Source organism: Engraulis encrasicolus, chromosome 5 (genome assembly GCF_034702125.1).
Source record: "Engraulis encrasicolus isolate BLACKSEA-1 chromosome 5, IST_EnEncr_1.0, whole genome shotgun sequence".
NCBI classification, from domain to species: Eukaryota; Metazoa; Chordata; class Actinopteri; order Clupeiformes; family Engraulidae; genus Engraulis; species Engraulis encrasicolus.
Window position 1 is genome coordinate 50266929 of NC_085861.1, and position 26258 is coordinate 50293186.

At 41.9% G+C, this 26258-nt stretch overlaps 5 protein-coding genes across 5 annotated transcripts; all 5 read right to left on the reverse strand.

Annotated features, from left to right (window-relative positions):
* Positions 1–119: 119 nt before the first annotated feature.
* Positions 120–1771, reverse strand: LOC134449828 (interferon-gamma-inducible GTPase 10). Its single transcript, XM_063199935.1, has one exon. The coding sequence runs from the start codon at positions 1683–1685 to the stop codon at positions 120–122; it is 1566 nt and encodes a 521-aa protein (XP_063056005.1). The 5' UTR covers positions 1686–1771.
* Positions 1772–1776: 5 nt separating this feature from the next.
* LOC134449829 (uncharacterized) lies at positions 1777–3803 on the reverse strand. Its single transcript, XM_063199936.1, has 3 exons — positions 3772–3803; positions 1838–2973; positions 1777–1784 (listed from the first exon to the last, which is right to left on the reverse strand). Exons 2-3 carry the CDS (start codon positions 2958–2960, stop codon positions 1777–1779), a joined length of 1131 nt encoding a protein of 376 aa, XP_063056006.1. The 5' UTR covers positions 2961–2973; positions 3772–3803.
* Positions 3804–6039: 2236 nt separating this feature from the next.
* LOC134449830 (interferon-gamma-inducible GTPase 10-like) lies at positions 6040–7712 on the reverse strand. The gene has a single exon (XM_063199938.1). The coding sequence runs from the start codon at positions 7710–7712 to the stop codon at positions 6051–6053; it is 1662 nt and encodes a 553-aa protein (XP_063056008.1). The 3' UTR covers positions 6040–6050.
* A 2428-nt stretch (positions 7713–10140) lies between these two features.
* Positions 10141–26039, reverse strand: LOC134449831 (uncharacterized). Its single transcript, XM_063199939.1, has 4 exons — positions 24823–26039; positions 20437–20453; positions 19082–20273; positions 10141–11524 (listed from the first exon to the last, which is right to left on the reverse strand). Exons 1-4 carry the CDS (start codon positions 26037–26039, stop codon positions 10240–10242), a joined length of 3711 nt encoding a protein of 1236 aa, XP_063056009.1. The 3' UTR covers positions 10141–10239.
* Positions 18363–21950, reverse strand: LOC134448650 (interferon-gamma-inducible GTPase 10-like). The gene is made up of 3 exons (XM_063198314.1): positions 21893–21950; positions 20390–20453; positions 18363–20273 (listed from the first exon to the last, which is right to left on the reverse strand). The coding sequence occupies exon 3, from the start codon at positions 20266–20268 to the stop codon at positions 19072–19074; it is 1197 nt and encodes a 398-aa protein (XP_063054384.1). The 5' UTR covers positions 20269–20273; positions 20390–20453; positions 21893–21950; the 3' UTR covers positions 18363–19071.
* Positions 26040–26258: the final 219 nt, after the last annotated feature.

Consider the following 26258-nt stretch of genomic DNA (forward strand, 5'->3'; position numbering starts at 1 on the left):
CACACACACACACACACACACACACACACACACACACACACACACACACACACCAACATAGCAATCTACCAGCATTGCAGTTCATCTATCAACATCCTCTCTTTCCTCCCAGCACGACATCAGGGGCACGGCCCCTTGATGTGGTCGATCTTGGCCACCTTCAGCACTTCCCTGGCCGTGTCGGACAGTTCCTTCAGTCCCTCGTTAAGAAGGCCCAGCGTGGCTGAGTGGGACATGTTAGCCGCCCTCTTGCTACCCCACACTGGCACCAGGCTGTAGGCGAACTCCAACGCAGACCGTTTGCTCCCGAGCGCCGACAGCTCGCGCCCGCTCAGCTCGTTGTTGCGTATGGCCATGACGAACGGCCGCGTCTCCCGGAGGGCCTTCAGCGAGTTGTTGTTCACCCGCTCCGAGAGCTTGTCCAGGGACTTGTCGTCCAGGCCGAGGGCGTGGTAACACTTGGAGAAGAAGGCGAGCAGGATGCCCGCGTCGCACGCCACTGCAAGGCCGGGGATCGGCGCCATGGAGATGCCGCTCGCCGCCTTGGCTGCCTTGAGGGCCGTTTTCTCGAACGACTTGATTTTTCTCTCCAGCATTTGGGTCGAGTAGATAGGCAGCGACAGGATCAGGGCTTCCCTCTTGTGCGCTGGCAGGTCTGCTATTAGGGTGTCCACCAAGATGGGGAAGTCGTATTTGTCTAAGTCAAAGGAGGACACCAGGAACACTGTGGGTGTGACTATGCACCTCTTCAGATGTGCTGTGAGGTCTTCTCTGATGCAGGCAATCAGCTTGTCTACGTCAAAGTTCTTTTTGAACTGCTCTGCCCGAATGTCATTGTCAATTTTTGAGCGCAGGAAGTAAAACTTCTTTTTTTTCTTCAGTATCTCTTGAGCCAACATCAGGTCATTTTCTTTGAATCGCTCTGAAGATATGATGATGAAAAAGTCATAGGTTTCAAACTTGACTTCCTTCAGGTATTTCTTCGCCTTGAACTTAGGACTCCCCGTACCTGGAAGGTCCCACAAGCTCACGTTTGGCATTGTTGGATGGCGATAGGCACATGCACTCATGGTCGTCTCCGTTGCACCGGTCGGGGCTGCGTTCTCATCATCGTTATCGACGCCTCTGACCGCGTTGATGAAGGTAGACTTTCCTGCACCAGTCATCCCAGTGATTGCGATGTTCAATGTGACATGGTCCAGACGCTCCACCTGCTGCCTCACACAAGGGTCCTCCTGGAGTCCAATGTCATCAGGTTCCAGATACAGGTGCTCCTGGTACTCAGGGGCAGGGGGCTCTACATAGTATGGCTGCTCTGGGTTGGCACTTTGCTCCATGTCGTGGGAGACATCTGATGGAAGTGTTTCTTGTGAAAGCTCCTCCGTCTGGGTTTCCCCATCTACAGACTTCTTTTGATGGACATTGATGTTCAATGGCAGGTCGTTTTCGGCCAGTTGATGTCCAGTTTTAGTCTGTGTTGTCTCTGCACTTTCGAGTTGAGAAGGGACATCAGCGACAGGCACCACTGTGTTTTTGCCAATGCATTCATTTCCATTCTCCAATGTCTTTTTTTCCTCATGCTGTTCTGTGTTCTGGATGTGTTCTGTCAATGCAGATGTCTTATCTTCATCTAATTGTTCTGCTTTAGCAGTACAGGCAGCACTAGAACCTACTAGATCAGGCATCTTATGTTGCACCTCTTCTGAGACACTATTTTCTACCAACAACTTTGATGGAACTTTCTGGGAAAACTCTTCAGAGGCTTGCGTCTTGGTATCACAGAACTGCTTTTCCGGAACATTCTGGGTATCCTGTTCCAAGGGTAGTGATTTCTCACCACGTGATGCTTTGTCCAGTTTTAACCCAGTGGGGTGCTGTCCGGTAATCCCATGTTCAAGAGCAATGAGCGATTCAGGTCTCTGATTTGGGACATCATTGATACTTTTGTCCTTTTCGGCTGAGACATCTGAAGCGTCCTCCGTCTTCGTTGCCTTTGTATCTACATCCTTCTTATGGTGGGCCTGGGATTCCAGGGGTACGTTGTCATTGACCTGTTGATGTCCAGTATGAGTTGACGTCGTCTCTGCCCTCTTAAGCTGATCAGGGACTTCAACAACAGGCACCGTTTTGTTCTTTTCATGGCCGCTCTGCAAGATCTGTTTGTCTTCCTGTTGTCTTTCTGTGTTTTGGACATGTTCCACTAAGACGTGTTGTCTCAAAGATGGTGATTTACTGTCATCTGTTGTTTGGTCATGTTTTACCACAATGAGACTCTGTGCAGCAATCGTGTGTTCGGGAGCCGTGAGCAATTCAGGTCTCTGTTTAAGGGCCTCATTTTCCAGACAAGATAATGTTTCTTGGCAGCGCTCGGCCAAATCACTTTTAACATTAACACTTGGTGAGCATGCATCCTTGTGAACGGCTTGTGCCATGCTCTCTGTGCAACATATTTCAGTGTTCTTTCCCCGGGCATCATCCTTCTTCATCATGGGAATCACAGTGCCGGATTGTTCACAGTTTGGAATGGAGCTTTGTGTCATGTGTCCTTTGCCGTTCTCCTGAAGAAGGTTGGACTGACCATCATCTTCTGCAGTTGCCTCTGCCTCTACTTGACCATGAGACAAACGGACGACAAGTCTACTGTCCTTCTCCCCCATCTCTGACCTCATGGGAAACAACTGATCTTTCTTTGGAGTACCTTTCTGTAGGAGATCATTGACCAGGCCATGGTCACTAGGACCTCCTATCTGCTTGTCTGCCACAGTGGCCTGCTCTTTGCTGTCCATGTTGCCTGATTTTTTATTTGCAGGTGAACTTTCTAAAACAGAATGTGCATCTCCAGCAGTTCCACCTTCTGGTGGGGGTCCATCAACTGACTCCTCCTTGTTGTCAGAGTCAGAGTCCAAGCTGCGGACGTAAACTCTTCCTGTCTCATCCATTATCATAGTTGTTTCTGCCATAGCTAGGCCTTGCCTATAGACAAATGAACAAGACCATAGGAACTAAAATTATTACCGCAAAGACTTACATGTACGCAAACTACAGAAGACATCACAGAGCATACCATTTAAAAACTATAGCAACCTTCCGGCCACCAGATGGCAACATGTCAAGGTTGAGCCGTTGCTTTGTTGATCAGCAAGTCAGCTTTTATTTGTACTTACATTTTTAAATTTAAAATAGTTATTGAATGCTATGTATCATTTTCATATTAATATTAGTGTGACAATGTAGCCAAAAGGGATAAAACAGCAAGGCTGAACTGACAATGTGTTTCTGTAACATTTGAATCTTGAAGGCCTATGTTGATTGATTGAGTAATGCATTAGCAATACCACTGTCTATTAAGTGCAGTTACTTCATGAGAAACATTTATGTGAAACTTAATAATACATTGCCTGTCTTGTGATCAGCACATGTTTCTAACCTTTTGGAATCAAAGTCAATTCTCCATCTAAGGTGATTTAAGTAGTAGTACTGCAGGTGAACACCAGGGGATGCTGTGCTCCCATCAATCCGAACACGTAATCAGCCAAGACAACCCCCAACCAGCGGACAACCACATGACTGTATTTAAATAGCCAGATGTTTTCAAGCTAAACAATCAAATAATTATTTTTGTTGTTTGTAACACATCAACTTAGACATTTGGGATTGCATATGGCCTGTGTAGAGCAAATGCAGTAGACCTATCATACGTGAACACAAACAACATTCCCCAAGCGCATTTTAAATGTATTATTTTTTTAAATGATACAAAATTGCACTCACCTTAAAATCTTGCGTGCAGAACTCTTAGCAGGGCAAACTGAAACTGTCATGAAATGTTTTGAAAAAGAGAGTTAAGCTGTGTTATTTAGGTCACGCCTTCACAATTCCCTGAATACCTCCTGGCTGCAGACTGTTTCCTCACAGGGGTGGAGTGAGGGGCAGTGTGGTGACAACAGCCACAAGAGAAGTTGGAATTGCGGAGACAGTTCCCGTACAACATAGCATGCATCTTGTTGAGCAGCATTCTACCTCTCATGTAGGCCTATTTCCTTTAGCTCATTATGACTTTGTGTGTCAAGCTTTGAATGTCAGAGTTTGCACGCTATTCATTACTGCAACAGGAGGCTTCTGTCATTTATGACAACAAGGTCGAATTCTGCCCCTGGTTTTGCCCTTAATGTTTTCAGTTTGAAATATAAGCTAACACTAACTAGAATTGGGAATTTGTGTGATTGAAAAGTTGATTACCTTTATAATCCAAGTTCATGAACAGCGGATATTGCATGTTAGCCTATGTTGATGATGGGACTTGACATAGCCTATGTCAGGCCTTGTGTCTAAATGTTTTTTTTTAAGTTTGAAGCTCCTCCAGTGCAATTCCCCAGGCTAACCCATTCTAGCCTGATGCTGTGTATAGGCTGTTCGACCCTTGACCTTTGACATGGAGCGACATATACACTGCATTCAGGCTCTTCAGATTTGAGGGGTTTTTTGTTGATTAAAAATGTGGGTAGGCTATGTTAGAGCTAGATGAACACATTCTAATGCAAGATGTGAGTCCTAGCTTTTATTCACTTCGGAGGCTGCGATATTTAGATTTTCATAGGCAGAGGGCACCTTTTCCCAAAAAGGGCTTAGGCATTCAGCAGGCATTTTCGGCAGGTGCCTTAGGTTGCAATGGGCTAATGCTGATACTTAGCGAAAACAGACAGACTATTTCACATGTACCAGAAGCTTCTTATTAATATACTCAGGAACCGTGAGTGATGACCCTTACACTTTCCTTACCTCAGGACTACAGTGCATTTTGACCTCTTACACCCACCCCACCACAGGGGCATAGTAGAGTGGGGGAGAGTCAGACTGAGTCAGAAGGACCCCAGAAGAAGACCTATTTTGTCTATCCAATATTTCATGCACCCCCATTACTAAAGCCGTAAAAAAAAGCAAAAGAAGAAATCTTTTTCAAAGCAACTGTTAACAATTACGTTACCAAGCAAAGGTGATCCCAAACATGATTAACGAATAGCCTATAACTTGTGATGCCCTTCAAGTTCATAACGACAGTCACATGAAATTATTTCCAATTTTCTATCTTTAAAATAGGCCCGTGTTTTTCAAACTGTGGTAAGTATGCGATGGGGATGAAAATAATTAGGCTATGCAAGAAATGTAGGCTGGTTGTCCCTTAACATTGCAGCAATATAATACAGAAAAAAGAATATGACAACCTTTGCCTACTTTTTTGCTTCCTTTCCATATGAAAAAAAACAAATAATAACAATTTAGGCAACCTTACACTCCATCAATACCAAGATGTTATGTCATAACATGATTTTAAAAAATACTTTTTAAATATAGAACTGCTCAAAGTCCAGGCATGATATTAGGTATTTTCGGGGCGTTTCTGCGTTTTTGTATATTATCTCCATTTCTATTAATTGCCCTATACTTCGGGGAAGATTGAAATCAATCAGACTTTCAGAGGTGTAAAGGAGGTGATACAAGGTTTCTGCATGAAAGTGATTATATTATATTATATTATATTATATTATATTATATTATATTTTCAAATTTAGGAATTATTCACAAAAAAAATCAATGAAGCAGGTGAAGGTAAGTTTAAAAAAACCATTTACTGTCAGCACACTTCAGACATACAACCACATTATTATGGCCTTTTTATTCAAAGACTCAGTAGAAGAATTCTGTACACACCCTTACAATTGAACACCTATGTGAATGGTTTGTCAAGGAAAATACTGCTCAGTCATCGTTTTAATGTAGGTTTACAGCAGCAAATTCAGAAGGCAATGGGCTTCGGTCGACAGTCATTGAGATCAAAGCCTGCCTATTTTTTTCTTTTCTTTTTTTAAAATGTATTTTTTATGGTCTTTTTTGCCTTTATTTCCGAAAGGACGGTGAAGAGTGACAGGAAGCAAATCAGAGACGAGGTAGGGATGGCAAATGACCCAGCCAGGATTCAAACCCTTGGGCATGCAAGCCCAAATGTGGGGGGCTTAGCACGCTGCGCCACAGCGCCCCCCTGCATATTCTTTTCAAACTTGATCAAGTCTGGCTGCAACCAGCAGTGCTTCAGCATCCTCTGCCATTTCCCTCAGCCCTTTCCTGAGCAGATGCCGCATCGTACACACAGAGAGCACCCCAGCAGGCAGGGACCCGGCCACCACAAATGCAGCCAACACCGTCTTCATCGTCATCAGAGAGGCCATCTTGGGGGTGTTGAGAAAGGACATCAGCACTTTGTCCGTGACCCCATTTTTAAAACGCGAATTCAAGGCGCTCTTTAAATCCTCTGGCTCCATGTTGACTCTGAGTGCCATCCGATTCCGCGAGCTTTCGTCCAAGCCAAACGACTGGAAGACTTTGTTGAAGAACGATGTCACAATGCCGTAGTCAACGGCCAGGGTAAGGCCAGGGATGGGCAGTATTGCGCCGGCGCAAGAACAAAAGGCTTGAAGCCATATCATCTTCTCAAAGTGCTTTTTCTTCCTCACCAGAGCATCCCTGGAGTACACAGGCAGAGACTGAACGAGGGCATGCTTCTTTTTGTCAGGGAGGTCTCGTCTCAGTGTGTCAATCAACCGTGTGAAATCGTAATCTCGCAGGTAGAAGGAGGATATCAGGAATACCTGTGGGTTTCCCACACATTTCAAGTTCTTCCTGCAGTCCTCCCTGATCCTCAAAAGCACATTTTCCTGACTAAAGTCTCTTCTTCTGCTTTCCGCCATGATGTCATTGTCGATCTTTGAACGAATGAAATAAAACAGTTTTTTCTTCCGCTTCATCGCTTTGGCCAGGTTTAGATCATTCTCTTTGAATCTCTCTGAGGTGAGGATGATGAAGAAGTCGTAACGCTCAAACTTCACGTCGGAAAGGTACGTCTTGGCTTTAAAGTTAGGAGTGCCTATGCCTGGCAGATCCCAAATGATTACGTTTGGCATTGTGGGATGCGGGTATGGCGCAGGGATCCTTGTTGTCTCCACAACGCCAGTTTCAGCAGCCCCCTCATCGTCATCACGCAGTCCCCGTAGTGCGTTCACAAAGGTCGACTTCCCTGCACCTGTATTTCCTGTTACACCTATGTTAAGAGTCACATGGTCCAGACGTTCTACTCTGTCTTTAATTGTCGTGCTCACTTTATCTCTAGGTGAAAATTTGTAATGTGTGTCTCGTGGTGACAAATCAAATTGTTCCCTAAAGTCATATTCTGAGACAGGGCCTGCTACGTGTTCCTCACACCCAACTGGGGAGACATCTTCAAGTCTAATCTTTGGTTCAAATTCGACTGCATCATTGTTTTGTGGGCCTCTCCTGTTGTCTAATAGTTTCTCTTCCTCCAACCAAGCTGGGGAGATGTCTGATTCAAAGTCATCTTCAGTGTAATGACCAGCTGCCGCAGCTCTCCTGTACCTAGCGTCTCTCTCAGTTTCAACATCTGTTAGATCATATTCTCCCCATGTATGCTGTGAGGAACGATCTTCCTCGTCTTCCACAAAGCGGACTTCTGCAACAAGTATATCCTCCTCACTGCCCCAAGTGTCCTCATGCGAATATGGATAGTCATCAACAACAAGACATTTGTTGTCATAGCCATGTGGAGTATGGCTGAAAGGACTCGCCATAGCATGTAATCCGTCATGGTCGTCACCGTCAAAGTTTTCCCTGCTGAGCAGGAAGCCACTGTGCTGATACGCCATGGTGTTTCCGCTGAAACAACATTCACAAGATGCTGTGAGCTATTCAAATAACAAAAGCACAGTAGATATACTGTGCACTTCATTGATTCTGAAGGAAATTGAGGTGACCATGAATGAATGAGTAATGCTCTATGTGAAGTTTCACACAAAAAAGTCTTAATTGATATTAACTTGCTAAGATTTGCGAATAGAATTTCCACAGACCTGATAGCATTATTACATAAACTGTGACTATACAATCTCTCTACCTTGAAACATAGTCAGTTTTACAGTAGCATCAAACATCAAGCATTTAATCCTCTGTCCTTACCTTTCACGACTCAAAGGTTTCTCTTGCAGTCCCAGGTTGTAGACATGTCTTGCTCTCTCCACAAAGCCACACTGTTACTCTATCTCCAGTTAACCAGAAGTAAACACAGTCCTCGTGTTGTCACATTCCTTGTGCGAGATGCTGCGATAAAGACAGAGGGTGTATGGCAGTTCAACAAAAAGAGGAAGCAATTTAGAAATAATTGTGATCATCTGATCAATGTAATCACAACATTAAAAATGATAGTTATTTTTAAACTGTCAGACGATGAGGGTAATCCGCCATTTTCTCGGCTATTTATTAATACATTTGTTTGCTTAAAATAGTATCACCAAGAGGATCACCCCAGTAGATGGCAGTGTTTGAGGGTGTACAGTAAAACACAACACAACAGAATAAGAAATTATACAGGTAGGCCTATGCCAATACTGTTTTTAGATTCTGCACTCTGCCTCTGATCAGAACATTAATATAGAGTAAATTTTTCTTGCTTTTTTTGCAGTGCAGAAGGCATACTCATCATGTCTACCACAGAACAATTCATTATCACACAATTACTACTGACATAAATATAAGACATATTTTGTTTTACTGAGTATATTTAGGCCTACCATCCAATGTTGAGCCCAAGTTCAAAAGCAGCCCAGTCCTTCACAGAAATGAGAATCCTTTACGGAAATATAGAGCTAAGTTCAGAAAGCTATCATCCTCTTTGCAGAGAAGTCAGGAGACATACTTGACATATTTAAAATGTCACTGGTCTGAGAGGAAAACTCCACCTGTTTGTATGTCACCTGCTTTGAGTCAGCATGCAGGTGTTGCATAAATTAATCTTCAAGCAACTTCAAACAAATCCCTTCATATGATCACATTCTCGTGTAAAATAGTATGCAGTTGATTTATTGCACACAACATCAGGACTACAGCAAAAACATGTGAGACATGACGATGTAAAATCTGCTCCCAGTCCCCCATTCACAAAATAATACAGTAAATAGGTCTTGGGTAACGACAGCATCAAGTTCAGGCTAGGGAATTATTCATTCTCTATATAAGCCTGAACTTCTGAGAGCCCCTTCCCATTTCTGAAAGGATAAACAAATCCTGACAAATCCTGTAGAAAACCTGCTATTGGACAGTAAAAAGCCATGAGATAAAAAGCCTTCTTCGATGTTGCTATTGACTCCTGACAAATGTATCTAGTAATGTCAGTTAAAGTGTATTAGGGTAATTAATTTTGATTTTACAGGACTCATTTCTCGCTTACAGAAGTTACACATGACCAATATTATTGAGAATATGGGTTAACCACAAGTGGTTTATTGAGATAGACCTATGGGTATTGGACACAATTTCAAAAGATCTACAGACTAGACTACATCAAGCCAGGAAGGAGTTACCACAGTATTGTGGAGAGAAAGTCCTTCAGACAACTCACCTTTGCAGAGAAAATGGTTACTGTTCATGAAGATAATGAAACTATTATACTTTGTGAATGAGGCTATGCTCTAAATTTCACAGTATGTTAACACTATCACTCATCAAAAACTTGCAGACCCAAACAGAGCAGTCTTACTTCATCTACACACTCAGGTTAGATTAGGACTCTTTATTGTGTAATACAGATATATGAGCATATTATACTGTACAGTATGTGTGTATACAGTCAAAGATCCCTTAACCCCTTAGCGTCTTAAAACCTCACTGTCACCAAAAGTGCATAGGCTATGTCTTAATCTGTTACTTAAGGGACTATTTTTAAGAGCAAGTATTTTCAGCAAATAGTGAATAGACCCACTGGCGACCCCATCTGCAGTAAGAGGCTACGAACACCTTTAAATTGTTTTTGGTGTTAGTATTTGTGCCCAGTGTGTAATAACCACAAACATAGTATGGAATCTGTATACAGTCAAAGATTCCTACAGCTTTAAATCGTCTTTAATATTGTTTTTTGGCCCAGTGTGCAATAACTACAAAGATCCCACCTGCTGTTATTTTCTAAACCTACTTCATCTCTTTCTTCTTTCCAGTCCAAAATCTTCACAGTCCTATCTGAACAAAGGCAATAAACAACATGAAATTATATTTTAAAAAAAGATTGTGCAAAGCCTTTATTTATCCAACTTTTGTAAAAAGGCAGTATTGTCTTTATCATCCAAAACCAATGTTACCACCACCATTGCAATCAAAACTTCACAATGAAAAGTTCGTCCGAGACTAGCGTCCCTTCTTCATCTGCTGCAGTGTTTCAGAGAGCCCCTCGAAGCGCTCCAGCTGAGAGGCCTGCAGCACTGCCTTGGCATCCTCCTCCATCTCCAGGAGACCTTTGTTCAACAGATGGTACATCATGGCCACGGTGACAGGGCCTGATACTACAGACCCACCCACCCATGCAAAGTTCATGACGGTGACAGTGGCCAGAGCTGCCTTGATCAGGGGCCTTTCGAAGTATTGCAAAATAATGTGGGAGGTGACTCCATCCGTGAAACGTGACTTCTTGGCCAACTTCAGTGGCTCCACTGGTTTGTTGATCCTGTCGGCGAGTCTCTGAAGGGAGGCTTCGTCCAGTCCAAAGGACTGGTAAACGTCCTGAAGGAACTTCAACAAGATCCCAATATTGCACCCAACCGGCACACCAGGAAGAGGGCAAGCCGTGAAGGTGACTGCAAGTGCCCCCGCTGCAAATGCAGATAGCCAGATCACCTTTTTGAAGTAGGCTTTTTTCTTCTCAATCATCTCAAGGGAGCAGACAGGAAGAGACTGAATGAGAGCACGTCGTTTGTTATCTGGGAGCTCTGTCTCCAATGTGGCAATCAGATCCCTGAAGTCATACTTTTCTAACTCTTGTGAGGATATCAAGAAGACTTTGGGCTTCCCCAGTTGTGCCAGATTTTTTTCACAATCATCCCTCACGCTTTTCAGCATCACCTCCTCTTTGAACTTGGCTCTGTGCTGTTGTGTGCGTATGTCGTTGTCGATTTTTGTGCGGACAAAGTAGAACAGCTTTTTCTTCTTCTGAATGGCTTTGGCCAGCATGATGTCATTCTCTTTGAATCGGTCAGCAGTAAGGATGATGAAGAAGTCGAACGTATCCAATTTGACTTCTTGCAGGTATTTCTTCGCTTTAAACTTTGGGCTCCCAATTCCGGGCAGGTCCCAGATCTTGACATTTGGCATTGTGGGGTGAAGATACATGTTATTTGTCATGGTAGTTTCAACCACTCCAGTCGGTGCTGCTCCAGGGTCGTCACTTCCAAGGCCTCTTATTGCATTTACGAAGGTGGATTTCCCGGTTCCAGTCATACCTGTGATAGCTATGTTTAGTGTAATGCTATCCAGGTCATCTAACTGCTCTTTAACTTTGGCTGTGGCGTCTTCTTTGCTGTGTGTCTTGTACGTCTTTATGATGTCTTCATCTGGTTGCACGTATAAATTCTCATCAGGGTTGATGTATAAATTCTCAATAGGATTGATGTAAAGGGGTTCATTTTCCATGATGAACCTAAAAATAAACAATAACTTCTTTAAACTAATACATTCATGATCCCATGTAGCTTGTGTGCAGATGTTGGCGCATATTTCATTTGAAATCACTATTTGCAGTAGATGTAGTCTTGACCTACAAATCAATATTCTTAAGTACAGTACATATTTAAAGGAATGATGATTCAACATTCAGAACAGGTGCAGGTGCTGTGTTATTAGCCTTAAAGTCTCAAAAGGCAAATAAAAATGTTTCAAACTACCATTACAAATCTGTTTCTAATTCAAAGCATTTGGAAGGATGCCAGGAAGGGCTTTGTATGGGATGTTTGTGCAGGCATGGGTGTGAATTCCTTCTTGTCAATTTTTTTTCATCATAGCAGAAGACATTGTATATAACTATAACTTCTTTTAAGACATGACTCTCAATTCTCATACTATTTCCAAAATAATTAATATTCACAAGAATATTATAACAGTAGCCTAAGTGTTAATTGTTTTTATGCTATGATAACATAAAAATGCTCTATGCTCTATGCTTTATTGCCCAGCAAAACATTGGTCTTTGAAAAAATAAAACCATTCATTTGCATGTAATGTTCGGCTACATTGTTGTTTCATGTGGTAATCGGTCATAATTTAACCTGACCATGTGAAATACGACTACAATGGTGAGACTGCATTTTCCCCCAGTTACTAACAGACTATGGTAGTAAGTGTACAGTACATTACTGTGCAAGCGGCATTGTGCTGCATTTGGTGCCTGCCCTTCTACACCAATCTGTTGAAGAAATAAGCCCAAAACATACCTTAAACACGCTATCACACAATAAAGGCTGGAGACTACGCTGGACGAGGAAGAGCTCTGCAGAGTTGACTATTGTGCAATGGGGTTTTATGGAGCTTCAATCAGTATGTGCATGCATACAGTGTTGACAGAAGAGGCTGATGATTTCCAGCCCAAAAAAGGCTCAAAACCCGCCTGGAAGCACTAAATTCCGCCCAATTCTATTGATTTCTATGGGAAAAATTGGGCGGTTTTTCCTGCAAAATGCCATTTTTACCCGCAGACGGCCATCCCAAGCAGCCCAATTGGGCGGGAAACAGCCCAATCTGGCAACACTGCATGCATACACCCTGACCCTGGGGGTGTGTTGAGTGTGATGAGATAAATATGGCATTTGCATATCAACAGGACTTTCGTGCAAAAAAATAGGGCCTACAGTACATTCGTAGGGCCTATTTCCCATAATCATTTCCTTGTAATATTATAACATCAACTTTAAAAGCTACTTCATGGTAAAACATCATCATTATATTATTATTTTATGTCATCTTTACATGCAACTTTTATGTTTATTGCTTACCTTAACATGAAAAATAAAACAAATCATAGGACTAGAAGATAAACGTGTGATTCATCACATTTAGGATTAGGAGTGTGACGAGATCCTGCGAGATTTAAGTCCGCAAGAGTTCTCGTCCCATTAAAAATCTGTCCCGTGAGATTTGTGATCCAGACCAAGTTCCAAGATCCAAGATTTTATTGATAAGTTTGCAAAATCTCCTTATTAAATCGTGATAGTAGGTAATTTACTCAATCCCATGCTGCTCCAATTGTGCTCTTTTAGGCTACTGGAGACTGGAGCAGTGCACTGTATTTTACCAATAAATCATCATGAATCAAGTGGAATTATGGAATAATTGATGGGGATTTGTAGTCATGGACCACAGACTACAAAATGTGGAATCATTCCTATCCAGTTGTTTGGAGTTGGCAAAACGAGCCATATTCCCTGGTAAGCAGCTGTCAGTTCTTCAGTGGTTAGCTGTTGGTCTATGTCGCTAGCGAACTAGCAAACTAATTAGCATAATTAGTGAACTATAATTCCCCGTGTACACCAAACGCAAACTATGCGACCTGAGCGGCGGAAGTCATTATTTGTCTATGGAGGGAAGGCGAATAAAGCTACCAGAGCGAATTCGCCAGGAGCAAAACGAACTGTAGTGCAGGTGAATATGTCAGAAAAAAGAGGTTTAGAAACATTTCATATAGATTTTTCCAAATTGTGTTTTTTATCAACTACAAACCCCATAGTCTTCAAATCCACCTGTTTCCATTTTTTTTCCGAAGTGGAAACGCCCAAAATCCAAGATGGCGGATATGCAGTCAGATTCTAACACAATTGAATGTAATGGAAGGAAACATGTCATATACATTTTTGGAATTGGTGTTTTTTAGCATCTCTTGTACCCCCTGAATACAAAACTACCTGATTCTATTTCCCCCCTTCATTTTTAGAACCAAAATCCAAGATGGCTGACATAACATATAGCAAAAATGACATGTTTGGTGTTTTGAGGTCTCTAAAGTCAGTGTTTTTTTCTTGTATTTTTAATATTCTTGATGTATACAGGACTGTTCAGTCAGTCATTACATGAACTTTTTCAAAAATCATTTAAAATTTATAAAAATTCAACATGACATCTATAAAACGATTGCGTAAGCTTACCTCTCTATATGGCCAGCTGATGTGTCTCATCCCAAATCTGAGCTGGCCCCTTTGATAATTTGTGTTTTATATTTCTAGGACCCCCTCTGAAAACAAAACAATCTGTTTCCAATTTTTAGAAGCAAAATCCAAGATGGTCAACATTGTAGCAAAATATGAACATTTGGTATTTTCAGGTTTATTAAGCTATTGTGTTATTTTGTACGCCTGTTGGTAATATTTTGATAGGCACATAACTGTCATTACATTAAATGTTTCGTCTCATAGGAAGAGCATCTGGAATTTGGGGTGACACACTGTAAATCTTGTGCTCACATGTCGGCTAGCAATTGGCTAGTTGCAAAAAGTTGGCCTGTTGCCTCCAACTAAACTCTCTAGACTGATCAGAAAGTAAAAGAAAATCCTATTAATTCATTTCATTGAACAACTGTAAAAATAAATAAAAAAATAATGGGCAAGAGGACCACCTTCATGATGTGCAGCATCATTGAGGGAGCCAGTTTCTTTTCATTTTTATGTGAATTATTTTCATAAAAGATTCACACTTGTGCCACTTATACGGATCCTCATGATGCCAAAGGTCTCACAAAGTGTATATGATAGTGTGGCAATCAGCAGTCAGCGCACCTGCCAATCTTGCACCTGAAACACAGAGGACAGACCAAGGAACCAGCAGGGAGGACAGCCAAGCCCCCTTGAGTCATGACATATGGTAGTACTTTGGGTTTGGGTTCAAATAACAGAAGGCCTTGGTTCCAAGTTGTGTGAGCCCACTCTCCTCTTCTTCACTACACATGGCTTCAGAATTGGGATGACTTGCTATGAGGCCAACATAGGCATGCCAACCGGATGAGCCACAACAGACCCACAGAGACGTGATCTCAATGGATGCTACTGATGGGTGAAGCATAATATTAGACACCATGGATGATATAGGCCTAAGTAAGTTGGGAATTATATGAGGGACGTTCAGAGCGTGTGAAGCACATGATTGGGCTTACCGTAGGGAAGACCATATCAGGGTATGACCCATCACTACAGTTGAGGATATTCTCTGACTGTCATGCCAGAGAGCCCAGTTCTATGAGCAGAGAGCATGGCAAGATTGTTGGCATTGGAGGAATGCAACATCCCGGATAGAACATACGGTTTCACAGCCTTCAGATAAGCTGAGGCCGACCTTGAAGCAACTTTGTAGCCCTTTGCCTCGATATAGGCAGCCAATCCAGTGAATGTGCATATTACTGTACAGGTAGCACTGCATAATAGGTAGGCCTACTGTACATGAAGTGACTCATAGCAATTGTTGTTGGAACAATAATTTGGACCAGCATGGAATCCTCTGTGCTCGAATTCTCAAATGAATGGCGTCAGAGTAGAGTAGAGTAGAGTATCATTTATTGATTTATAGACCTGAAAGCAACATTAATGTTGATTTTGCTAAACAAAATGTCTTCCATCTTGGATTTTGTAATGGGCTTAGTTTATGTAATGGCTGACTTCACATTCATGTAACCAAATATTACCAAAACAAGTCAACAATGGCTTTATAGACTTCAAAATATTAAATATGCCAATTTCGCCGTAAATTATGTCAGCCATCTTGGATTTTGCCACAAAAAATGAAGGAAAACATTGAAAATAATTTGTTTTCTATTCAATGTTGCCCTGGAATTATAAAACAGTTCAATTGAACCTTAAAACGGCATTAATGGTGAAATTTCTACACACAATGGCAGCCATCTTGAATTTGCCACTAAATGTTCACGAAAATAATGGAAACAGGTGGATTTGTATTCGGGGGGGTCCTAGAAGTAAAAAAAACACCAAATGGAAAAATCTATATGAAATGTTCCAAAACTTACATATCAACCTATACTACTGAGCGACCAGAGCGAATTTTGACGATTAAACTCAAGCTAATCGTGAAGCGAATTGCTATGACCCAGTTTGGCAAAAACCAATTGCAACGTTTATATCAACGAATGTCCCAGGCTGTCAAGACAGAACCGTTATGTGATTAGCTGAATCAAACATGTCAATGCCTCGTCCAGAGCGAATAAAGCAAACTCATGGCGAAACTTTTTCAACCACCCCAGCTCCGGTTACATACCGCCATTCCGACATACCGCCATTCCGACAAACTACGCCATTCAGGCATTCTGCCATTCTGACATTTCCTACGCCATACCGAGACCAAGTTTAGGGGAGCGAGCGTACACCTGCGGCTTGTCCGGAGCTCTCCACGCATGTGGTGCTGAAATCTGTGTAAATCGTGCTCCAAGGGAAGGGTGTCGGAATGGCGGGACCACCATCACCTTAATGTATTTTCCATCTAACTTGGGTAATGCATGAATTTTGGTTATTATGTGCTTCAGACCACTTGAAATGTTCACAAGGGTGTCTGATGCTAATGAAAATGTAAAAAAATATGAAAAGTGACTTAGATCAGTGATTTTTGGCCAGGTGTACCTATCAGAAAACCGTTGCCATGGCAACAACAAAAATGATAAACCTAATCTTTTGGTATCACACTGTAGCCAACTTCATTTTAGGAAAAGTCACAAAGTTTCGTAGTCATAGCTTTAGTCATTCAGGAGTTATACGACATCAAAGTTGGTGCGGGCACTTTTAGCCCCCCAATTGACCCCAAGGAACACAGATGTAACCAAAACGTGTACAGCACTTAGGGGGAAAAAATGTGGAAATTTCACTTTTTTCACATTGACCCCATATATGATGTACTGTATTTTTCAGACGCTAAACATTGAATGGGGTCAAATAGACCCCCAAGGATAACAGGAGGGTTAAAAACTGTTTGTTCACACACAAGGGGGAGAAAACACTTGGGAGAGAATGTGCAGCGAGGGGGAGATGGCCACCGAGGAGATGGCCACCGTCGGGGGGAGGGCAGCACCCGGATGAGATACCCAGCCGTCACCGGTGATGAATCAGGCAAGATGAGTGGCGACATGCGGTCCTATGGATCCTGAAAATGACGTGCAGTCTTGCAGACGCCGAACTTTAACCTGACGACTCAAGATGGGAGCGTGATGGCAACTGGGTGTGTTTTTCTCCATGGAAAAATGGCCGTGCACTGGTGCTGTTTATGTTTCATAAAACTACAGAACATACTGTAGCCTTTCTAATGATGACAGTCAAATGTCTCATTGCCATACCCCTCACATACCCACCTTGACAAAAACTGTTCTGAGGCAAGCACTGGAGCATTGCCAGAATCCTGCCTGACCACATTGTTTTGAAATGAGACAACAGGGGCTCGTTTCTCGAAAGCGTAGTTGTTAGCCAGTTAGCAACTTGGCTAGTTGCCAATGGGAAATTGCATTGCAAACAACGAAGTAGCTAATGCAGTTAGGAACTTTGGTTCCAAGAAGTGCACCCCAGCTTTGTCGTGAAGATCTAACATGGAGGGAAAACAAAACAAGGATGTTTTTGAAAATGCAAAGTCTATGCTTTATTAAATAACCAATATCCATACATTTCTTTGCCGTACAGAGGAAAAACTAAATACAATTCAATACATTTATTCACAGCATAGAATGCTTTTAGCCCCCATCTTAATACTGTGTATAAAACGCCAGGAGTATATCAAAACAGAAATTTTACTACTCCATTTTCACTTAATAGAAAGACATCTTTTTATTTTATTTTATTTTATTAAAAATCAACAACATTCTTACATGTCAAGTAAATGTCAACTTTATTAAACCCACATGTATTGTTTATATACAGGATTTGTTATTGCAGTGCTCCCTAGGCCCACTAAAGATAGACATAATCTGTATCCATTACCCTGTACTTCAAATAACTCTCGTTGGATAAAAGCATCAGCTAAGTGTGATGTAATGTCATGTAAAGTAACATGGCATCTAATATAAGAATAAAAATATAAATTTAACAATATAGTGCATAGTATTTGCAGGGGAGCACATCTCACAGTGTAATTACCCTACATAGTTATTCCACCTGATGAATACACACAATTCCCAATTAGGAAGCTGTAGATTCAACCAGTCCGCATTCTACAACATTATAAACTGGATATAGAGATATTATGCATGAATCATGGAGAAATACTTATGGCAATGTGCAACATGTGGCAAAATCTTGAATACCCTGTTGATATAAGTTAATCGGTAGACCATGGTTTTAAGCACCCAAATATCCATAATTCATCCATCTGGACTTGAGCGAGTAATGTATCGGTCATGAATGATCCAGCTCTGCCACAGTTTTTATTTAAAACAAAAAAAAAAACACAAACAAAAAAACAATAATAATAATAAAAAAAAAACAAACAAAAACGTGGCTAAAAGTGCCCGCACCAACTTTGATGTCGTATAACTCCTGAATGACTAAAGCGACTGCGAAACTTTGTGGCTTTTCCTAAAATGAAGTTGGCTACAGTGTGATACCAAAAGATTAGGTTTATCACTTTTGTTGTTGCCATGGCAACGGTTTTCTGACAGGTACGTCTGACCAAAAATCACTGATCTAAGTCTCATCATCATCACTTTTCGTATTTTTTTTTACATTTTTATTAGCATCTTACACCCCTGTGGACATTTGAAGTGGTCTGAAGCACATAATAACCAAAATTGATGTGCATTCCCAAGTTAGATGGAAAATGCATTAAGACATTTTGGGCAATAAAATCAGGAAATTACATCATAATGATGTCATAATATCCACTAATGACACCAAACTGATGTCATTCATAGATCTTTGGCTGAAGATCATCCCCTCCAAGTTTGGTGGTCATACGCCATTCGGTTCCTAAGTTATGGGGGGTCAAAAGAGCCCCCTAGGTCCCAGGAATGCCAAAAAAGCCCGGTCTGGATAGGGTTAACCTTTGGTTGGCATATGCAGTTCACCTCTATTTAATTCATCAGCACTCATCCCGCTCTCTTGTCCCTCCCCTGTTCGCTGAATTGCTAGGTGGGGTGAATACCAGACCCAGATGTAACGTGTTGTGAAATGATAATTGAGTGGAAACGAATGGATGGCTAGGGCTATGCTATCTGTTGCAGTATCAGGTTAACTGAGCTACCGTTAGCACTGCTTTAGCATCATCCTCCATCTCCGCCATCCCCTTGGTCAGTAAATGGTGCACAGCAGCGATAGACACCCCTCCTGCCACCAGCGTGCCAACGCCCACCAGGAATGTCATCGTGGACTGCACAGAGGCAGCAACCGTTACACCCGGCGTGGCTAGGAACTTACTCAGCACGTCCGGATTCACCCCGTCCCTGAACCGGGACTTCATGGCCGACCTGAGCTCCCGTACGGGTTTGTTGATGCGAACAGACAGCCTTTGGAGGGATTCCTCGTCAAGGCCGAAAGCCTTGTGGACTTTGCTGAGGAAGCTCAGCACGATCGCGTAGTCACACACTAATGCTAGTCCTGGAAGTGGCGCCATCGCAACTGCACCCGCACCAAAGGCTGTCAGCCAAATCATTTTCCTGAAATGCTTACATTTCATCCTCAGAATCTCGGTGGAGTACACGGGCAGGGACTGGATGAGGGCTAACCTCTTGTTTTCCGGAAGCTCCTCCTTTAGGGTTTCTATCAGTTCTGGGAAATCGTATTTCTCTAAATGGAAGGAGGACATAAGGAAGACCTTAGGGTTTCCCAAATCTCTGAGGTGTTTCTGACAGTCCCATCGGATGTTGGCCAGAACTTGTGCTTCACTGCGTCTACTCATTTGCTGCTCTGCATACATGTCATTGTCTATTTTCGACCTGACAAAATAATAGAGCTTTTTCTGTTTTAGGATGGCTTTAGCCAGTAGGATGTCGTTTTCTTTGAACCTCTCAGAGGTGATGATGATGAAGACGTCATACGTCTCAAACTTCTGCTGCTTTGTGTAGGTCTTGGCTTGGTGCTTTGTGGTTCCTATCCCTGGTAGGTCCCATATCGTGACGTTTGGCATGCTGGGGTGGTTGTACTTGACGGGAGTCGTGGTTGTCTCGGTCACGCCTGTTGGTGCGGCAAGGGGGTGGCTGTTCGGGATGCCTCTTATGGCATTGACAAATGTGGACTTCCCTGCGCCTGACATCCCCGTGACTGCTATGTTTAGTGTGACATAATTCAGTTGGTCAAGTCTACCTCGGACGATGGCTGTGCCTGCCGACATTGTGGAACATGACCTGTAGATATCTACAATTTCTCTAAAATAATAATCGGAGTCATCCTCCACGTTCACGTAGTTGTTGGATGCACGTGCCATTTCGACTGTGGAAATAAAGAAATAGTTTTTAATCTGTGTAAATTTTGTCAATAAAATAGTACGAGTGGCTGTATGAAATACAACAGTACATAATTAACATGAATTATTTGTATGAACTCACTGCTTCAGAGGTCAAGGGGGCCGGTCTTTAAATCCTTTTTCTCTCACCTCCTTTGAAAAGCGGCCTGTCCATGGTAAAACAGAATGTCATGCTCCACACAACTATTAATACCAGAAAACAAAGCCATTTTATCTAACTAAAGGGTGATCATCAAAGAGCTGGACATGTGGCGTGAAAGACACATGTTCAATTCCGGGCTGGGACAAATGGGTGGAGGGTGACCCATACTGTCCCCCATGACTCAGGTGCCTTTAGCACAGGGGTGGGGAACCTTTTTCATTCGAGGGACTACTTCAAATTCTTCCAAGGGCTGTAAAAGTCCTCCAGGGGCCGTACTATGAACACAAACCAGGATTTCCCCCTTCACTTTAGGCCTATATTGAAAGTGGCCACCTTTATAACAGACACCACCTTCTCTAGGTCCCCTGAAATATAGCTTTATTTTATTTGCAAATGTAATTTCTGAGATTCCTTTACAAACCATAATATTTCATGTGAAGCTGCATAACATTACATTACATTATATTTCACTTAGCTGACGCTTTCATTTTATTCAAAGCGACTTACAATTATTATTTGTCAGGGTATTGATTACAGTCCCTGGAGCAATATGGTGTTAGGTGCCTTGTTCAAGGGTACTTCGAACCTGCAACCTCCAGATTGACCAACTCTCTAACCACTAGGCCACGGCTGCCACATTCAAATTATATCGGGGGCCGGATAAGACGGCCTCAAGAGACAAAGGTTCCCCACCCCTGTTTTGAATGAATGAATGATTTTATTTAGTCTATTAGATGTAACAAAAAAACACTGTATGGCAACAGCAACCGTACATTGCAAGGAATAAATAGACAGGGATATACACACAGAAGACTTATTTCCATTGTGGTCCCTTGACCAGCCAGCATTTCACCATGCCAAAACACTGCCTCCATGTGCTGCCCCCTGCTTATGGTGATACGGCCGACACTACACATTTATGATGTGAATGACTGCAACTGTGTGCTGGCCTAGGACACAAAATGGGTCCTGTTTCTTGCACATAGAGTACATCTTTGGATGGGCAGATTTAGTGTAAATTAATGACTGTGTGTTAAATACTGTGTGCTATCGTCTGCTGTTAAATGACATGCTTTTCTATTGTCTGCCTCCAGTGGCGTGCACAGATATGTTGGGGGGGCAAGTGCTGATTTGGGGGGGCGCACACACACACACTTACTAGGCTATAGAGGCTAGGCTTATATTGGACCATCATTGTCACATGCTTTTGATCATGAAGCATTTGTAGATTATCATGTCAACATGGACAACAGTACATTGTGACAAAAATCTTTCAAAAAGGAACTTTCAAAAAAGCCATTTTTGTCCAGTAGGGCAAAGGGCAGGTGCTTTAGCACCACCTCATCCCTTTATGTATCTATCCAAGCCTGTGTCTGCCTCTTTAACAGTGATATGAATACACAAACATATCAGAAATTCAGCATTTAGTTCATTTACACTTACTTGAGCAGCGATGACAAAAGACATCAGTATCAAATTGTGTGGAGGACCCCAGTGTAACATGTGGCTGTTTTATGGTGTCTGGTTAAAATAAAAGACAAAAGAAGACACCTTAAAATACTGGCTGAAATGTTGTACAGTTGAGTAAAACCTTATCTTAAACACAGGTATTCCAACAAAGATATTCTTCACCATCTAAAATGCACTGAGCTTTGACAAACAAATTAAATATTGGACTGAAGTGTACAGTGAACAGGGGCTGTATTTCATTAACACACATTATTATACAACCATGTAGAATATATTCAAAAATCCTTACCTTTGAGAAAAGAGAATACAGAGCAATTGATGAAACCCTTCGCAACTTGCTCAAATCAATCACACGAGTCTGGAAAGTTTCAGCAACTGGGGGTGGAGTTAATACCTGCCTGGTTTCAGATCTCTCTCTCTCTCTCTCTCTCTCTCTCTCTCTCTCTCTCTCTCTCTCTCTCTCTCTCTCTCTCTCTCTCTCTCTCTCTCTCTCTCTCTCTCTCTCTCTCACGCACACACACACACAAACATGGTTCTGTCTTCCTGTACAAAATATGCAGTCACGTGTCTACATTACCAGATATTATTCTTGACAGATACTATGCTACTATATATGTGCCATTGAATAGCAGAGATATTACTGCTCACCTCAGTCCTTGTTGTGGCCCATTATCTCTATCTGAATTCTATAAATGAGGACCCTCTTGAAAGCGAGATTTTTATCTCAAGAGGCTATCCTCTAATAAAGAAATTTGAAATAATAAGATTATAAAACAAATGAATTTTTACAATATCATAAATGTAACAAGGCCATGTGGTTAAACAGCAGCCTAATCTGCAGCTAAATGATGACCAAGCGCTTCTTAAAAGAATGTTGCTCATCTGGATATTCTGAACTGAACCGATTTCAGGGCCAGAAGGAAGCAGCCTTCTTGTACGTTTGTTGAAGCATTACAGGAACGTTCTTAACAGACGCAAATGAGATGCCCAAAGGGAAATATTCTTGGTAGACTTCCAGTAAACTTGGCTAGAGTTATAATTATCAGGCACCACACAGATGTTATCACAAAGCCTCATTATGAATTGAGACAGCCACAAAATGTTGAAATCCCAACAACAATTGATGGCACTCAACCTCAGTACAAACAAAGTGCACTGTGAGGAGTTTGGAACAGGACATTTTCAGAGTCTTTAGAATGACCATTGTCAAAGCATGTTACGTTTTAAAAATGTAAAAGAAAACAACTCTGAAAACTATGTTTTTATAAAATAAAATATGTGTCAGGATATGATAGTCCTCTGGTTATTTGCTGTGCAGCTCTTTTTTCGTGGCACAGTGCCCTCTGTTGACATTGAGTGAAAGGATCGTCAAATGGTTCTCTGTTTTCATGGTTATTGTCAAAGCGATGATATAACTAACCACCATAGTCTTTCAATAGAAGAACATGAAAATGACTATTTAGTCATAATTTATTAAACTAACATAATGGTGGATGAGGTGTTCTGAGGTCCCTTCATATTTTTTTCTTTTGAATTTTTAACTTGGTTTTACAAAAAGCAGTGCAACAGTAGTGAAGTGAATTAATCAATTAATCAATTAATCAATCAATGAAATTAGGATTTACACCCTGAACCCTAAACCCCCTCTGATGGCCTACTGTAAGCTTTAACAGACATGTCATGAGATCAAGTCCTGGGGCAACAGCAGGGGTGAGGAAAATCTCCCTGAGATGCTGTTTACATGTATGCACATTTTTCTGTCTTTATTATTATGTCTGAATTATTGTTGCCTATATTCATAATTTATGATGACGATTATTGTTATTATTATTGTTATTGTTGTTGTTGTTATTATTACTGTACATGTGATTTCTACTGTACATGTATAGAATTCATTCTGAGAGAATTGGCAATTTATTTCACCGTACTTCTTGTAGGGGAGAAAAACACTAACAGTTTGAAAGGAAGAATACACAGTTAAATATTTTATTTACATATAATATCAGACAAACATTTAGTCTGTAAGTAAGCGACTGCTCACTCAATACAACTTGTCATTTTGCATTACAGTTAATTGGTCGAATATGTCTCTTCCATCCAGGCCACATTAGTGAAAAAGTACAGTTGTAAGAAGTATGAAGACTTACTATGTACAGGGCTCTAAATTAACACCCGTAAGTCAACCAATTGCTGGTGAAAATTCAGTTTGGCTGGTAGAAAATAAAACTTACACTACTAGCCACTTTGACCCATTGGTGAGAGTGTTTGTATGATTAACGTCTACAAGCCATTTTGGCTGATGATGAAAAAAGTTAATGTATACCCCTGACTGTATATACTCAACCTATACTTATACAAAAGCATGTCTTATCTGTTCACATGACTGAGCATCAGGAGAGATATCCCTGTAACCCAATAGTTCATTAAATAACGTAAATCGTTACATTATGCAACAACACAGAAAACAGTACAACACAGAAATCACCCCCATGCAGCATGCCACTGGCACAGACGCATTGCGTATGGTGAGTTCCATCTGCATAGTGCAGTGATTCTCAAAGTGTGGTCCGCAAGAGAGCTCAGGTGTTCCGCGAGGGCATTTCTATTTTTCCAAGACAAGCTAGCAGTAAGCTATATTTGTAAGTAAATATAATGCTAAGCTAAGACTAAGTAAATGTAAAGCTAAACATAGCTGAAGTCTCATTTTCACCACAATAAGACAGGCCTGTACATGTGAATAAAAAAGTATGTGATCTGCACCGAAATTAGACGTGTCTAATTAACAAACGTCAACTGTCAATTGAATTGACAGGTGGTCCCTGAACATTTTTGGGGGGACAAAGTGGTCCTCAGTCTGAAAAGGTTTGAGAAACACTAGTATATGTTATGAAGTCTAGTTCTACACATGGTACAGCTGCGCCTTTTCCAGCACAGCTTTGGCATCCCCTTCCATTTCCTTGAGGCCTCGGTTGAGAAGATGATGCATGACGGGCACTGACACTGCACCAGCTGGTAGCTGCGCGAAAGGGATGACGGAGCTCATGAGTCCCTTCAGCGTCATGATGGCGGCCATCGAAGGAGTTTTGAAGTAAGATGTCACCGCCTCGGATGTCACTCCATCTTTAAACGTTGATTTCATTTCTGCCCTCAAGTCCATCCAGTCAAGTCTTTCCACTCTTTTGGCTAGTTTCTGTAAAGACGTATCTTCAAGGCCGAAGGACTTGAAAACGTCCCCCAGAAAGGAAGTGACGATTCCATAGTCACACACCACTGTCATCCCTGGAATAGGAACCAGAGCTATAGCACCAGAGCCAAAGGCTGTGAGCCAGATCATCCTCTGGAAGTGTTTCTTCTTTCTCTGTAGGGCCTCTATTGAGTACACTGGTAGAGACTGGATGAGAGCATGCTTCTTGGCATCAGGAAGCTCCCTCTCCAGAGTGTCCATCAAATTGTTGAAATCGTAATCCTGTAAACAGAAGGAGGATATGAGGAAGACCTTAGGGTCTCCAACACTTTTCAAGTTCTTCTGACAGTCCTCTCTGATCTGTGAAAGCAGACGTTCCTGATTGAAGTCTTTTCTTCTGCCTTCTGCCGTGATGTCGTTGTCAATCTTTGAGCGAATGAAATAGTAAAGCAGTTTCTTCTTTTTGATCGCTTTGGCCAGGTTTATGTCGTTCTCTTTGAATCTCTCTGAGGTGAGGATGATGAAGAAGTCGTAACGCTCAAACTTCACGTCGGAAAGGTACGTCTTGGCTTTAAAGTTAGGAGTGCCTATGCCTGGCAGGTCCCAAATGATTACGTTTGGCATTGTGGGATGTGTGTATGGCGCAGGGATCCTTGTTGTCTCCACAACACCAGCTTTGGCGGCCCCCTCATCATCGTTGCTTAGTCCCCGCAGTGCGTTCACAAAGGTCGACTTCCCTGCACCTGCATTTCCAGTTACGGCTATGTTGAGAGTCACGTGTTCCAAGCTGTAAATGTTCTTTTTAATCCTTGAAGCTGCCTCCTCCGCCGAGGATTTTGTGAACTCCTTCGCAATTTTCTGGCCATCTGCAACCCCTTCAAGTTGATTGTCGACATAAAGGTCAGACTCTGCGTCTGTGAATACAGTCGCAGACATGGTGGCCCTGAAAACATTAAGGGGAAAAAACGTGTGTTAAAACTGTAGTGTTGTGGTTCTCTATTCTAATTTGAAAATGGAAACAATTTCACCTTACAATGGAAACAACTACATCTCAGGTTGTGCACCCAGAGATATGTGCCAGATATGCACTAGATACGCACCCAGTAGATGATGAAACATACAAGGCAAAACAGCCCGGTCAAAAAGATTTTACAA

Bases quoted from the DNA above. Each gene is read 5' to 3' on its own strand.
- LOC134449828 (XM_063199935.1), bottom strand. From the start codon at position 1,685: ATGCCTGATCTAGTAGGTTCTAGTGCTGCCTGTACTGCTAAAGCAGAA.
- LOC134449829 (XM_063199936.1), bottom strand. From the start codon at position 2,960: ATGGCAGAAACAACTATGATAATGGATGAGACAGGAAGAGTTTACGTC.
- LOC134449830 (XM_063199938.1), bottom strand. From the start codon at position 7,712: ATGGCGTATCAGCACAGTGGCTTCCTGCTCAGCAGGGAAAACTTTGAC.
- LOC134448650 (XM_063198314.1), bottom strand. From the start codon at position 20,268: ATGGCACGTGCATCCAACAACTACGTGAACGTGGAGGATGACTCCGAT.
- LOC134449831 (XM_063199939.1), bottom strand. From the start codon at position 26,039: ATGTCTGCGACTGTATTCACAGACGCAGAGTCTGACCTTTATGTCGAC. The intron at 11,525-19,081 runs GTTAACCTGATA...GTTTATTTTTAG, and splicing joins GCAGTGCTAACGGTAGCTCA to GTTCATCATGGAAAATGAAC.